We start from the raw sequence: 15,224 nt of genomic DNA, 5'->3' as shown, positions 1-15,224 counted from the left end.
CTCCCTGCAGAGTCGAGCCACAGTCCTTGTATTTCCTGTTCGATGACCTTGAGCCACTATAATAAAATGTATTATTAATATTATTATTAAAACAAGTGACTGATTTGGTGAGAGAGAAACTGTCAAAAATCAGACCGGCAGTAGTCAGTAGTCTACTGACTACTGGCAGCCATTTTGGATTTTGCGTTGGTGTGGATGGCAAACCTCAGAGGATATTTCTTTTGGGGTTTTTTCCGCTTTTAGGACATTTAAAAGAACTAATCCAAATAAAAGTTGGATAAATTGATTGACACCAAATTAGTTTGATTTTACAAACGTGAGCGGAGGTCCGGGGGGAGGAGTTGACCTCTGGTGACCTCTGGCAACATTTTTTTTAAATTAATATCCTTAAAATGATAGCGACACAAATGAACATTTTTACTGCACCAACATATCACAAAATATTTGACACCAATTTTTGTTAGATTTGTCTAATGTGGAAGGGGCTGGTTGACCATCCATCCATCCATCCATCCATCCATCCATTTTCTTAACACCCTTGTCCCTCAGTGGGGTCAGGAGGGTTGCTGGTGCCCACCTCCAGCTAACGTTCCGGGCGAGAGGCGGGGTCACCCTGGACAGGTCGCCAGTCTGTCGCAGGGCTGGTTGACCTTTTGACTTTTAAACTTTCAATAATATCTTCAAAACAAAAGCAGCACAAACAAAAATGTTTGCAGCACAAATGAATTCTAGTTGAAAGTGGGGGGGGAGGCTGGTTGACCTTTCATGACCTCTGTAAACATTTATTTATATCTTTAAAGGGACAGCGGCACAAACAAGACTTTTTACTGCACAAACCAGGAGATTTGAAGAACGAGGGGGGGGGAGCATCTTCATTCAGGTCAGTGATCCTGAATACCGTTAAATAAAGGCTACTAGTGCAGAAAAAAATACAAAAAAAAAAAAACATGCTACATTTGCTTGAATTTGTAATTTCAGCTGGAAAACTGCTTGGATTTTCTCCTGTTCAGTTTCAGTTTTTACTGACACAAGCAGAAAATGGTGAGTTTTTCCTCATTATATGCAAACAGACAGACGAGGTGACGTTTTGAGCTGCCATGTTTGTGAATGAGATGTGAACTGCTGACATGCAAATAGCAGTTTAAATGACATTTTCGTTGAGGAACCTCTGTAGTTCCTACACACATCTCAGTTCCAACCGTTCACTGTTCACTGCTTTCCTCCATCTCCTTGAAAGTTCTTTACCGGACCAAAATATGTTTGTTGAAATCTATGTAAATCATAATGTGATTTTTGTTCTTTAGAAGGCTTTTAAAATAATCCAACATTTCATTGATTTGTAACTTCACACAGGGACAAATGTGCATATTTTATCCTGAGATCTAAGCCGTCTCTGCCTTCTTGTCTTATCTACAGAGTGTTTCCATTTTCTCAGCTGCTAACTAAATGCCGTCAAGCTGAAATACTTTTGAATTTTTTTTCATTGGCTGTGTGTTACGATGTGGGCGCACGCGCGCTCCTAAGGTCCTCCTCTGATTGGTTGACAGGCCAGTCACGGCTCCGCCCCCTGGAAGCTGCAGCTGATATGCTTGAATTCTCAGGGAAGGAAGAGAAACAACACAGGAACTGACCCGTTTGGTCCAGTTGCTTCGGACCGAAGCCTCATCAGCTTGTCTAGTTTCGTTTGTGCTTTTCACTTATTTCAGGCACCTTGTTTGAAGTTTTGTTTGGCACGACGGGCTCTCCATACTTTTTTCTTCTTCTCGCATTATCGACTCGGTGCTGAGCTGAAAAACGGGACAGCAGAAACCTCAAAGTGAAGAGAGCCGGTCCGGGTCACTGGGGGATGACGCTACTGGACCTCAGTAAGTCGCTCTGGTTCTTCTGACGGGTTGGGCTCAGTCTCAATCTTTCTCCTGTGTGTTTTTTTTTTTTTTCAGTTGTTTTATGTTTCCCAAAGATTTTCCTTCAAAGTTTAACGGTAGATATTCAGACTCTGGATTTTGCTGCTTTCTTTAAACTTCAGACACCAGAAACACCGATAAAGTTCAACTTTAACTTTAAGCTGCAATAATATATTGAACGTTTATAGAAAACGTTGTTTAAGTTGAGCTAGATTTTATGTTTATTGTTTCAGTTTTTCTTTTCTTTTTCCTTTTTATCAGTCATCCAAGAGCAGATTTGTGAGATAATTTCTATATTCAGAGATTTATCCTATTGGTGATTAGCTCCAATAATCATTCAATTTCAACAGCAGAATAATGATCACTCATTTTAAAATAAAATCGTATTTGCGGCTTTATTCATTCCTTGTTGAAAATATGTGACCAGACGGCCTCATAGAGAGGATTCCCCCTTCAGATTGAATTTTCAGTAAACGTATGAGACTAATCTTTGTTTTGTACAGAAGAGACCCAGTAATATTTAACGGGACTCGCACAGAATGTAATTCATGCTACATTCCTGGATTTCCAGGTTTTAATTCTGACTTCCAGCCACTGGGGGAGCTGTTGTTCATATTTCCAGCTTGGCATTTCTGACTTTTCACTACAAATCATAGATGACAAATCTCGTTTTCATTCCAGTCGCTCATGCCAGAACCTCAATTATGCAAATAGCCTCGATTTCACTGCGATTTCCACACCATAACGCATCTCTCTGTTTTATTATTTACTATTTTATTTTCAGAAAACATTCAAACCAAACAGAATCTAGACCGAATATCTCTTGATTTTGCTCGTGTAAGACCTAATGTGACTCATAACCTCTGTGGTTAACTGATGGTTTCCTCTGTCTTTATGGTGACTGGAGCAATTAACTGCACTTAGAGTTAAACTCACTACAGAAAGGCTCAATATAACCACAAACTGATCCTCAAGATGCCTTTATAAAATAAAATATAATAAGCCAGAAAAAGCAGATCCTGAGAGAGAGGGAGAATTAGTGTTAAAAGCTCGAGTGAATTAAAGGAAACAATCATATGTTGGAGGGTCGGCAGAGAGAATAAAGAGGAAGAGCGAGGCGGAGCCGCAGTCGGAGGGCTGAGACAGCCAGGCTTCCTGCGCTCCGCTCCGCTGCGTGGGGCTTTCTCTGCCTTCTCCATTCCATCCAGCCATGGACTAGACCTTCACCAACAGTCGGCTCACTTTGGACGGTTTCATGCCACATTTGAAGGTAATCGGAGAGACAAGTTTTCTTGAGTTCTGTCTTGAGTTTGGCGGTGACAGCTGAGCTGTAGATGGAGGGATGCGCAGACTTCTGTGTGTGTGACTGGAAAGACGAAATTTAATTTTGAAATACACGCATTAGAGGAATCGAACCTGCAAACCTGTGATGCGTTTGTGTTGTTTCAACTGCACGCAGACGTGCACGTTCTGAAAAAAAAAGAGCTGAATTTATGAGTAGGAAACTCATTAAAGCGACATTTCTAAGTAGTATTATAGTAGCAGGGTGAAGTTTTCGATCCGCCTGGAATGCTGCTGGTCTTTCAGGTCTCTGCATGTGGAGACGCAGGGAAAACAAACAGATGGGCTCTGATATCCCTCTGCTTTCTGCTCCCACTGAGCCCACTGGAATTCTTTAGCGCTGATGCAAAAGAGCTTAGCGTGTGTGTGTGTGCGTGTGTGTGTGTGTGTGTGTGTGTGTGTGTGTGTGTGTGTGTGTGTGTGTGTGTGTGTGTGCGTGCGTGCGTGTGTGTGTGTTTTGTAACTTTTCCATTTTTCTCCGGTCGGTCAGACAAAGCCTTCGCTGTCCTTGGCCTCTCCTGGGTGTAACTGACGGTTCCTGTGCTGTGAGGCCTGCTGACCATCAGCAGGGCATGCTGGGAGGTCAGATTCACACTGCTGCAAAAGTCTGAATGACAAGTTTCTGCAGATGAACTTATGGGGTCGTTTTAACGCACGTCAGTAGAGATTAATGTTAAAATCCACCTGGATGAAGTGGAACGTGCTGCATGCATGTCATGCAGAGAAAACTGTTGAGTGTGTTGTCACTGCAGGGCCTCTCGAAGCTTCCCGAATCATCTGGCACTTCTCTCTCGCTCTCTCTCTCTCTCTCTCCAGTGTGATTATTTTTTTTCTTTTGTATGCCATTTGAATATTATGTAAAAAAAAAAAAAACAGAAAGAAAAGAGAGAGAGATAGAGAAGTTTTCATTTAAATGTAGATGTGATCTTCATCTTATCTGATGTCTGCCTGGAAGCTGAGCTTTGCCTGAATCTCCCTCCATCGTTGCTGTTTCACAGCAATCTGCCTTTTTCTTTCAGTCAACACTTACTGATCTGCTGCACTTTCATGCAGCTGAAAGTTGCTGATAGTTTAGCTGAAACCTTGCAAGAAAGCATTTTTTATTTAAAAATAACCAAACATATCTCACGTCTGTGTGGTTGCGGGCACATGTGCTGTCGATATGATGTTGCAACACTTGGTTTGGTAACGGAGCAAAGCAAGACAAATGGCAGAAGCATTAAATCCATCAGCGCAGAGCCAAACCTTCCCCACAGCTGCACCCAAATGCACCGAATAACACAATGTTGATTTATTATTATTATTATTTGGGGTTTTTTTTCCTGTGGAAGTAAAAAAACTCAACCTTTTGACCTGCTATGTTTTATTTCTGAAAAACCACATATCTTACAATCTGCAGTGTAAACGGAGCATCGTTCAAACTGAGACAAACTCTTTCAAACTTCAACTTTTATTGCACTTCCTCCAAATGCTATTTTCGGAGCCGTGGAGCTGCAGATGCATTTGCATCACGCAGAGCTGGCTGGTCCTCTATGATGACCCTCCCATTTGAAAAAAAAAAGTCCTGACAGTAAAGCAGGCTGAAAGTGTTTCACACTTACTGACAGGTTCCGCTTTGCAATGCCTGTTTCAAAGTAGAAATGTTGCTGCAATGGACCAAATTGGTCTTTTGTGGTTTTTAACTGCGATTTTCTGCATCAATAACCAACCTTAGAGTTGTAAAAGAGAGAGTTCACCGTCATGTTCTCTAAACTGTGGTTGTTTTAACCCCCAACAGTCAGCATTTTGTTTCCTTGAACCCACAAAGGAAAGAAGTAAAGGACGTCCTTGTCATGAAACCTGCTCCCGTGTTAAAATGCTTATTGGAAATTCACCATTTTATGATCTTTCCCACATTCCTTTAGTACCTGTGTGCCTAAATTGTTTAGATTTGTTGATTTAATTTTGGAAATAAATGGGCATAAAATGCACAAATCTCACAGGTAACTAAATTTAATTGTGCATTCAATTTTTTTTTCTTGCCACAGATTGTTTCTGTTTCAGTTCATCAAACACTTTTCAACATCAAAGCCGAGACAAAAAGTACTCTTCAAATGACTTCATTTTGAGAACTTGAAGGGGGAAAAACCTCCTCAAATCAAGTTGGCTGTGTGAAAAGATTCGGTTTCACTCGTCTCATCACCACGTTTCCTGATGGTGGACTGTGTAGAATATTGAAAACTTCTATTATTGATAACCAAAGCATCTCATGGTAGAGGATAACATTTCTTACCTGATGAGTCTACAGAATCATTTTTTTGGCATTGTCATGGAGACTAAGAGCCAATCCAAATGTTGTTTAAAGACTCTGGTTACATTAACGTTTTATGGGCTTGGTTAAAAACTAAAAATAAAATGCTGAACTTCAGCATTCATAAATAGCCAAAATAACAGGAATAAGTGAGTCCACTGCCTTTTATATTGTCGCTGTTGATTTTGACACATCCTGTCACTTCAGCTTGATTCCTAAAGACTCTTTGTCTTTAGATGTTGTCTGCTGCTATGATTAAAACCCTGTTAAAATTCTTTTTGTCAATTAAGTAGTTACTTTTTTTTTTTTTTTGGGACACTGATGGCAACATGGTGACTAAATTCAGGATGTGCTAAAAACAGAGGAAGGATTAGACGGTAATAGAAGAGCCATGGCTCTGTTTAGCCAGAGCCATGGCTCTGGCTAAACACTGGAGTTATCTCCTGCAGGCTCGCAGCCGGCCCCTTCCACTGAACACTGCAGGTGGGATTAACATACCTGTGTGGTAAACTAGGGGGTTGAAATCTACTCTACCTCTGACTCGCAGAGCAATCGGCTGCCAGCATCGTAACATGAGCCATGCAGTGAGGATGTATGGTTTGTGCGAACAGCCAATCATTGGATTTTTACAGCGTAAACAAGACGGGAAAACTAAGACGATGAGATGCATCATTTTAAATCTGAAGCATTTGTTCGGGCAGCAGCAGGACGACTCGCTGTCACTGTTTTGAAAAGCGTAACATGGACCGACAAAGATCCTGGATGAGATCTGTTGTTGTCCTGGCAACTTGTGAAGATGTCAATGTCTACTTGACGGTTTTGTTGAAGAGGCTAATGACTGAGTAATATTTTCTCGTAGCATCTTACACAAGGTTCCTCGTCACCTTGAATTTGAAATGGATTAACAGACTTCTATTTTTAACTTTGTAGTATTACAAACAAATCTGTAAGACTAACAGCTTTTTCAGGTTTTCTCATCCTCCACAAGAAGCTGATCTAGTTTGTTTGGCCCGGCCTTAACCTCCTGACTGGAGGTCAAACTGCTCCTCCCACATGTGAGCTAACCCATTTTATAACAAGCATGACCCCAATGAAGCATGAAGGTGGTTCATTGCATAAGACAAAGGGGGAAAAAAAAAGACTTTTCAAAACAGCAATTTGTTCTATAAAGCCACATTAAATTCTTCCCATATCTGCAGTATTCTCCTGGCTTCTCACACCTCGAACTCTGAAGGCAAAACTGCCAACTTGTAAATACTTTTCCTTTTTAAACAGGCAAGTTCTTTCAGGCTGGGCTCCTTAAAGAGACAGGAACTCACCCGCAGATTTCAGACGGAAAGGGAAAAACAGTTGCTGCTCACGTTACAGCATCCGACGGCCTCTTCGACCCGTCAGAGAAAACCGTAGGATTTACTTTGAAGAGTAAGTTATTGTTATGATGCACATTTACAGTGATGAAGAGCCAGCAGACCTGGCTTCTCGAAGAAGCCAGTGATGACGTTGATTATTGATTGGACGTGATCAATTTAAAACTGCAAACAAAACAAGTTAACTTCAATAAATATCTAAATGTCCAGTTACAAAAAACCCCACAGAAACGACAAAATCTCACTGGATGAGTTCCTTATTACGTTACATCAGGTTTCCATGGTTCCCATGTGTAAATCTGTTGCTGGCAGGATGGATTTCCCTTCAAGGAGTGATGTGTTTGAGCAAGAAGCAGTTATTATCCAGCCCACTGCCTGATGGCCTGAGGAGATAATAAATCTTTACTGCTATAGTTGAGATCAATTATGATCAACGCCGGGGAGATTTCTGTTTCATCTTCTAATTTTACCAGCATGATTCTTCTGACTGGAAGTGACGCTAATGTTTTGGAGTGGAGGGAAGCTAAAGGTTGAGCTGATGCTGAGGAGGCCTTCCAAACGAAAAGACTCGCCACCAAACGGAAATCATCAAAATACCAGTGGACACAGAGGAAGCAATGAAAAGGGTTTGATTGTTTATGAGACGCCTGCCTCCTCTCCTACCAGAACTAATCAGTGAAGTGGAAATAATTTTAAAATATATGGTATTGGAATCATTGTAGTTCTTATTGCCCTGAAGGAATGAGGCGCCTCAGCTCCTGGTTGGGGTCAGAATGTCAAAATGGGATCAAAACATTGTGTATAGGTTTGGAGTCGTCAATTATAGTTAAACCGCAAGCTTGTAACTACGCTTTAGGAAACAGCTTAATGTTTCATCAGTTTCAGCTTTGAGAGTCAAAACGTTTTATTGTGGAGTGAGAACCTGGTTTCTGTTTTTTATTGAATCACAGGTTTGGAAGCTTAAATCGAAGCTTTTATCAGGGAAAATGACCAAATTGGATGTTTTTCCAAACTTCCAGAAAACTACAAAACTGTGGAAACACTGAGCTCCTTTAAGTCGAGGCTAAAAACGTTCCAGGTTGATCAACATGTTTACTGTCTATTTGTTTAAGTATTTTGATGATGGCATTTGACAAAAAGTAAAGTTTATTGCTGTTTCATAGTTACTGTGTTATGTTTTTTTTTGAACGGTCTCGTTGCTGAAACGTGCTCTAGACTTTTCCAGACCTTTTGCTTCCAGACGGTTCCGGCTCCTGTGGGTAAAGTCTGTCCTCTCTTTCCGTAGATGAGTGACGAAAGCAGCAGCACCTCTTCCTCCCAGGTGGTGGAGGACTTCGAGGGGGAGCTGGACGAGGAGGTGGACAGCGATGGAGGGAAGAACCAGACGGGACGGAGCAGCCCGACCCCGCTGTCCAGCTTCGCCTCACTGCGCGCCGTCATCCGCATCAAGCAGAAGTACCAGGCCATGAAGCTGCGGCGTCAGGAGATGGCCCACAGCCTGGCGGCGGCAGGCGGCCTCACCGGGGCTCCCGGGCGCACCAGCCCCAAAATCTTCACCTTCGACGGACTCACCCCGGCCGCCTTCCCCGCCTTTCCTTCTGTCCTTCAGAAGAAGAAGAGAAGGAGGAAGAGACGAGTGTTGTTTCCCAACGGCGGGCCGCGCAAAACCGTGCCCAAGCAGGAGCGCAGCCGGGCCACGTACTGCCTCTACCTGCTGTTCGCAATAGTCTTTGTCCAGGTAAACCACTGACTGTCCTCCAGACGACGGACGGCTATAGACATTCTCAAATTTTTTGATTTGTGTGATTATGGAAAAGCAAAGCATAGAGGTTTTATTATGTAGAAGCTCTAATCTAAAAGGAAACAAGAAATTAAGTTACAAAAAACTGGCTTCACTTAAAGAGGCAGGGTTATGTAAAATCACATATTTTGAGATTTACATCTTGTTCTAATGTTGTTCCCTCATCAAAAACACACCTGGAGTGTTGCTTTGATTCATTTATGAATGTTTGAGAGATCCTTTAATCTCCGTGGCAACCATTCAGCTGTGCAAAATGCGTGGGGGGACCTAGCCCCGCCTTTGAGATGCAGTTTCCCAGCTTCTGCCTCACAGAGCAGCCCTCCCCCCACAGTTCCCACTCGGCTCCTTCAGACTAGCCAGCAGCAATTAGCAAACACCTGGTATTTGTTGAGTTCATTATACAAACTACTTCTTACACTGGTAAAACGTTGTCAAAGGGTTAATACAGGAGTCATTTTGCGACGACTTCCTATTGGCCGAGTTTCAGAAAGAGCAGGAGCTTCTTAAAGAGACAGAGGCCCAATTTCAAGGTGTTAAATATCAAAAACTGTTTTGTAACTGCTGATGTTGACATAGTTACTTGATTGGTGCGATAAATTGGCACTATGTTGCTTGAAAATGCATAATACCCTTATATACATGAAAAAGGCAAAATATACGGAAGATTTCAAGATGATAAAAGATTGGCCTACCATTCAGAAATAACCTCACCACAACTGATTTTTAAAACTGTTTTCATTGCAATTTAGAACTTTAAAAAAAAAAATTTAAGTAACTTTCCTGTAAATACAGTGCAATAAGAAAACATTCAAAATATTCTGGATGTTAACAAAAGAAAAATGTAAGTTTGATTGAAGAAACCTTTGACATGAATGAGCCGGGCTCAGGTAGAGCTCCTCATGAAGCCGCTCCTCTCACTGCGCTGCTGAACCTGAACAAATGGGATTTGTCTTGCTTGAACTTTTAGGTTTCAGTTTAGCCATACCTTTCCCCTGCTTGCTTTGTCACGCCTCTGTTTGTTGATGCCATTATTAGCAAACTGTCATTATTCAGCAGTCTGGTTGATCCAGATGTGATCTAGTAAATACCAGCTTTCCTGCACATTCCACAGAACATGATTGTGCCTATTAAAGTGTTACATTTCAAACCACTAACAGGAATGTAAAGGTGATGGTGAGTTTTCATCATCCATAGGCTTTACTTTGACAATTTCAATAAAACTACAATTTATAAATTCATGTTTTTTTTAAGAACTTTTCCATAAAGAATGATTTATTATATTAAAAGTCATTTCTGACAGCTATGTGCTGTGGGTGTTCCTCATAGTACGATAAGTTGCACAGTCATTTTTACAGATATGTTACCAAGTACTTCCCCTTAACTACAGGTTTTAGGTTTTGCGAGTCACTGCAATTTTTTCACAGTTTAGAAAACAAGTTTAAGGAGGACAAGCCTTCCTCTAGTGAGACGTCCAAAGATCAGCGCCCACATGTTACTGTTGGTACTAGATGGTCAAAACTACCAATCTTCTATGTGGCTAGGTTCAAACGCTGAAGAACCAAAGTAATAATTGTGTCAACAATATTTAAATGTGAAAGATTCATTTCAGGTATTTCTCTGGAACTAACTTCCAAACGAGGTACATTTCTGATCATTTGTTGGTCTGAATAAAAAAATGTAAAAAATGACATGCATTTGTCTGGTCGAGGCTCGGTTCAACATACGTACATCTGAAAATGTTTTTAATTTAAGATTTGAGAAGAACTTAAAGTTAATTCATGCCACTGGTTTCCAAAGCTTTTTCTGAACCGAAACCCTCAAAATAACAGGGGAGTTTTGCTTTTTAGTATTGCAGTCATTCATACGTTTGTTTTTAGTCTTCTTCAGGAAGGTGGGGAAGTTGGTCTAGATGACTGAACTGTGCCAAGTAAAATGGATGGTAACAAAAAAATGTTAGATATTAGTACGCAGTGGCTGATGGGAAACCGTACTTAATGTTATACAAAAAGATGCTTGCAGTATAAACTAAAGGTTGCAACAACTTATTGGATTAATTGTGGTGAATCCATTATTGAAATAATCATCAACTAATTAACTAATAGATTAATTGTTAACAGACTAATAAAATAGCCTATGTGTAGATAAGCATGCATACATAAATATATGTCAATGTTAAGGTTTGTTACAGTCACTAAAGTCATGCTTTGCTATTGCAATAAAATGTTTATGTTCCGAGTTAAAAGTGAACTGAAGTATTACGTTGCTTATGTTATTGTATTTCTAATAAGATAAATTTGTCTGATTGTCAAAAGAATTGATAGAATAATCGGTTACTAAAATAATTATTAGTTTCAACCTTAGCAACCAATTTCACAAATAGTGAAAAAACTACAGAGGATGCACAGAAACACCAGTTTCTTACCTTGGAAAACATTTTGGTTGCAGTTTTAAACTTCGCCACCAGATGTCTCTTAACTCGACACACTGTACCTTTAACAGACTGATTTTACAACACAAGTGGTCTTTTTGCAATAGTAACTTATAAGGAGGGAAGGGGAAGATATACAGACGACCCAGGTTTTAGCATTATCTCTAGCTTTTAAACACATTCAACAGTTTATTGTTTATTTTATAAAACGCATAAATAAAGTGATGGAAAAATATTTCTAAAACATGTGCCTGTTTCTCCCCAGGTGTACAACGCCATAGAGAACCTGGACGACCACGTTCTCCGATATGATCTGGAAGGCTTGGAGAAGACGCTGAGGCGGGAGGTGTTTGGCCAGCAGGGGGCGGTGGAGGGCCTGGTGTACCACCTGAAAGACTACCTGTCCACATATGTACACAACAAGCCGCTGGTGGTGTCCGTCCACGGGCCCAGCGGGGTGGGAAAGAGCCACCTGGGCCGCCTCCTGGCCGGACACTTCCGCTCGGTGGTGGGGGACGCGCTGGTGCTGCAGTACTACGTGCTCCATCACTGCCCCCGGGAGGCGGAGGCCATGCAGTGCGCGCGCAACCTCTCCTCTCTCATCTCGGAGATGGTGGAGAAGGCGGAGGAGGAGGAGAAGATCCCGCTCTTCATCTTCGACGAGGCCGAGCACATGCACGTGGAGATCCTGGACGTGCTGCTGCAGCTCGTCGCCTCCAAGCAGTCCAACGAATACCTGAACGCCATCTACCTGTTCCTCAGCAACCTGGGCCATTCGCACATCACCAAACACATGCTGCAGAACTCCTCGAGTATTTCCATGGCGATGACGGCCTCGGGCCGTCACAGCAACCTGGTCAAGGAGCTGACTCCTATTTTGCGCAACACATTGGAGAAGCATCACCCGCTGTGGACCGAGGCCGACATCTTGCCTCTGGGACTTCTGGAGAAAAGCCACGTGATGGAGTGCTTTTTGGAAGAAATCACCCGAGAGGGCTTCTACCCAGACCACAGCAACATCGAACGCTTGGCGGGGGAGATCGAGTACTACCCTGTAGTCGCAGGACGCGAATATTCCCAGTCGGGCTGCAAGCAAGTGGTGGCAAAGGTCAATCTGCTGTGAAACCGCTCTTGCAGGAAACCTTTTTTTTTTTTTTTAACATTCCTTTTATCCATGAAGAATAAAAGTTGGAGGGGAGAGCATGACGGTGATGAAATCTGAAACTTGAAAAGGCAGAACTGGAAACCCAAAGTCATCAGGAGAAGCCAGAGCTGGAGGTTTTCCAGACGGATGGGAAATAAATCCTGTGAAAATATTCCAAACACTCCTTAGAGGGTTGGTCCACCCAGATTACATCACATTATTTATTACTTACCACAGCTGGCATCTCTTCCCATTCAGTACATTTACAGTTTTCCAGGACATTGCAAATTCCAAATAGACTTCATGGATATTAATTGACTTCATATGACTTAATTAAGTCATATGAAGTCATATATATATAAGTCATATAATTAATATTATTAGAATTACTTAGGATTATTATTATAATGCCAGTATGAAATTCTCATGAGATGATTGAGTTTGTTATTTGGGTATTTACTGGACGTGCTGCATAACCTACTTTTTTGCTTTTAAACAGAAAAGTTGTTGCAGCTTAACTATAATATAATGTTATGACAGCTATAATAATATTATCTATACTGTTATGATAAACAGATTTAAGCAGTTTAAGAGCAGTTTTCAAAGAGTTATTATTATGGAGAGTTGAATGCCTTCTTATTGTTCCTCTTTTTGCAGCCTAGGAAGCTAGCTAGCTAGCTAGCTAGCTAGCTAGCTAGTTGTAGCCCAGGCTACAACTACAGGATGTTGTTTCAACCAGCTGAATAACTGGGTGTGGAGCTTTGGTTAAAATGATGCAACACAACATTTTAGTGGTTGTGTAGCTGTAACTTTTTAAAACCTGTCAAATGCCTAAGACCAGCAAATGGTCATATTCTAACATTTTACCTTCAAACATTTTAGCTAGCATTACACTACAAATTAAATAATTTTGTTACAAATTTGAATTTTGGGTATACAATAATTTCTTTTCAAGGTATTTATTTTTATTCCTGCCATTATGTGACTTTTTCTGCTCTGGTACTAATAACTTCAACAAGAACCTCATGTATTTCGTTTGGTTTCAGTATGAAGTTAACCAGCGCAACCTTTTGTCATTATATTAATCACAGATGAAGGGAAGTCGACAAGGGTGTGTATTTGGGTCACGGTTGGTTTGAATTTCCTTAAAAGAATCTTCTAAGTTAACAAGAAAAGCTTTCATCAGGAAACCACATTTGCATAATGCAAGGTGGGTGTGCTGGACTAAAAAAAGACTTTGCAGTTGTATTTGGACCAGAATCACGGAAGTACCAGTGTGGATCTAAATAACAGAGAAAGAATTGGATCGTAGGTATTGTTGCTAGCATGAGGTAACTTTGCTGCTGTTGCACAGAAATTTCCCCCAAATGCTCTTCTATTCTATTATGTAGGAATCTCTTTGTAAACTTAAAATGTGATGTACTCTGACTGTGATGTTTGTAAAATTATAAAATCTTTGGCAGATTTTTAAACATTTAAGTTTGAATTTAGAGCAACACATTTTTAAAACTGAGGGCCTCTGGGACCCATATGGGTGGATCTTAAATTGTACACAAACTTGGTATAATGTCAAGGTTTCGTGATGTAAAAAAAAAAAAAAAAAAGATCAGGACTTTTTTCTTTTATACTGTGAAATGTATGCTGCGCAATTCAACGAAAGGATTAAAAAAAAAAAGTCGGGTAGAAATCTAAAAAGAAAATGCAAAAGCTTTGTTTTGTTATTTATATATGTATTTTTGCTATACATGTAAATTGGGTGGACTAATCCTTGAACCAAAGTAGGCAGCTCAAACAGAAATGACTCCATAAGGACTGAAGGATGTGCATTACTTGATTCTGCATTGCCACAAAAGTAAAGTGGAGCATTTCTTCCAGGACCTTCTAAACCACCAGGCTGAGACGTTTCTCATTAAAAACAAAAGTCCTGTTCTGTCGTACAGTCTGGCCTGAACCCATCATGCAAATCATGCATGAGAAGCAGCAGAGGACGCTCTTTATTTCTACCAGCAGCGACGTGACTTTTACTGGCATTCAATAATCTCTTTCAAACAGAACCCGCCTTCCATGACCAGTTTATTTATTACACATTCAGACATGTTTTTATGATTCACAGAGTTTACTACCGAGGGAATGAACTCGGAGTCGGCACAGACCCACACCGGCGGTCTAAATGTTTTCGTGGAGTTGGGAGGTTGGATTTTTTTGTTGTTGTTGTTCAGTCATCTTTGTGTTTATGTTCCATGTCAATAAGTCATTAAAAATGTTTTACAAACATGGATGCTGTGTGATTCTTCTTCAACACGTGTCAAATGTTTTAAGAAAATAATTTTTATAGACTTTAACTGTCAGTTGTGTCTTAACACACAAGCTGCTGATTTGCAAAGTTCAAGGTACAGGCCTTAAAAACTTAGAAATCGTTAAAAAATTTTAACTATAGCTTGTAAACCATTGTGTATCTTTCTCTGTGATATTCCAGTTGTTTTAGTCTTTGTCTCTGCAGATTCCTCTTTAGTTGCTCTGTGTCTATGAAACTCTGAACTTTTAGACTTGACTGTTTTGCATTTATCTGCAGTTCTTTAATTCCATAGAATTCTCTGGAGATCAGAGCAATTTTGCATAAAGCGTAGTAATACTTCTATGACGTCTGTTCATAAGCTGTGCAGCTGGAGGGATTTACTTTACTTTCTGACAAGGTTTTGTTTTTGTGATGGCAGCTGATTAGCATCTCTAAAGCATGGATGCAGAAAGCGCAGAGACAGAAGGAGGAAGTTCAAACCGTCTCTTCCGTTGATCGTAAAGGTTAAACATCAAATCCCACGTCTCTCTGCCCGGGTTTGCAAATAAACAGCCAGATTGAGAGATTTAAACAGAAGCGGCAAAAGCAAATGAGGTGGATTAGCAGTGCTTGCCAACAACTGATGGTGTCTTCTGGGTCATTGTCTCTTCTAC

General features: G+C 40.8%; 1 protein-coding gene across 3 annotated transcripts; it reads left to right on the top strand.

Moving 5' to 3' along the window:
* The first annotated feature begins 1,603 nt into the window (after nucleotides 1–1,603).
* Nucleotides 1,604–13,936, top strand: tor4aa (torsin family 4, member Aa). 3 transcript variants are annotated; one of them, XM_008423297.2, is made up of 4 exons: nucleotides 2,979–3,174; nucleotides 8,188–8,640; nucleotides 11,397–12,251; nucleotides 12,307–13,936. In XM_008423297.2, the coding sequence occupies exons 1-4, from the start codon at nucleotides 3,160–3,162 to the stop codon at nucleotides 12,307–12,309; spliced, it is 1,326 nt and encodes a 441-aa protein (XP_008421519.1). In that variant the 5' UTR covers nucleotides 2,979–3,159; the 3' UTR covers nucleotides 12,310–13,936. The 3 variants fall into 3 exon arrangements, with proteins under 3 accessions (XP_008421520.1, XP_008421519.1, XP_008421518.1); XM_008423296.2 differs by having other exon boundaries at nucleotides 11,397–12,255; nucleotides 12,311–13,936; XM_008423298.2 differs by lacking the exon at nucleotides 2,979–3,174 and adding an exon at nucleotides 1,604–1,865 and having other exon boundaries at nucleotides 11,397–13,936.
* Nucleotides 13,937–15,224: the final 1,288 nt, after the last annotated feature.

Source organism: Poecilia reticulata, linkage group LG12, assembly GCF_000633615.1.
Source record: "Poecilia reticulata strain Guanapo linkage group LG12, Guppy_female_1.0+MT, whole genome shotgun sequence".
In the NCBI taxonomy this organism is placed as follows: Eukaryota; Metazoa; Chordata; class Actinopteri; order Cyprinodontiformes; family Poeciliidae; genus Poecilia; species Poecilia reticulata.
This window is presented reverse-complemented; position numbering and strand designations above follow the sequence as displayed.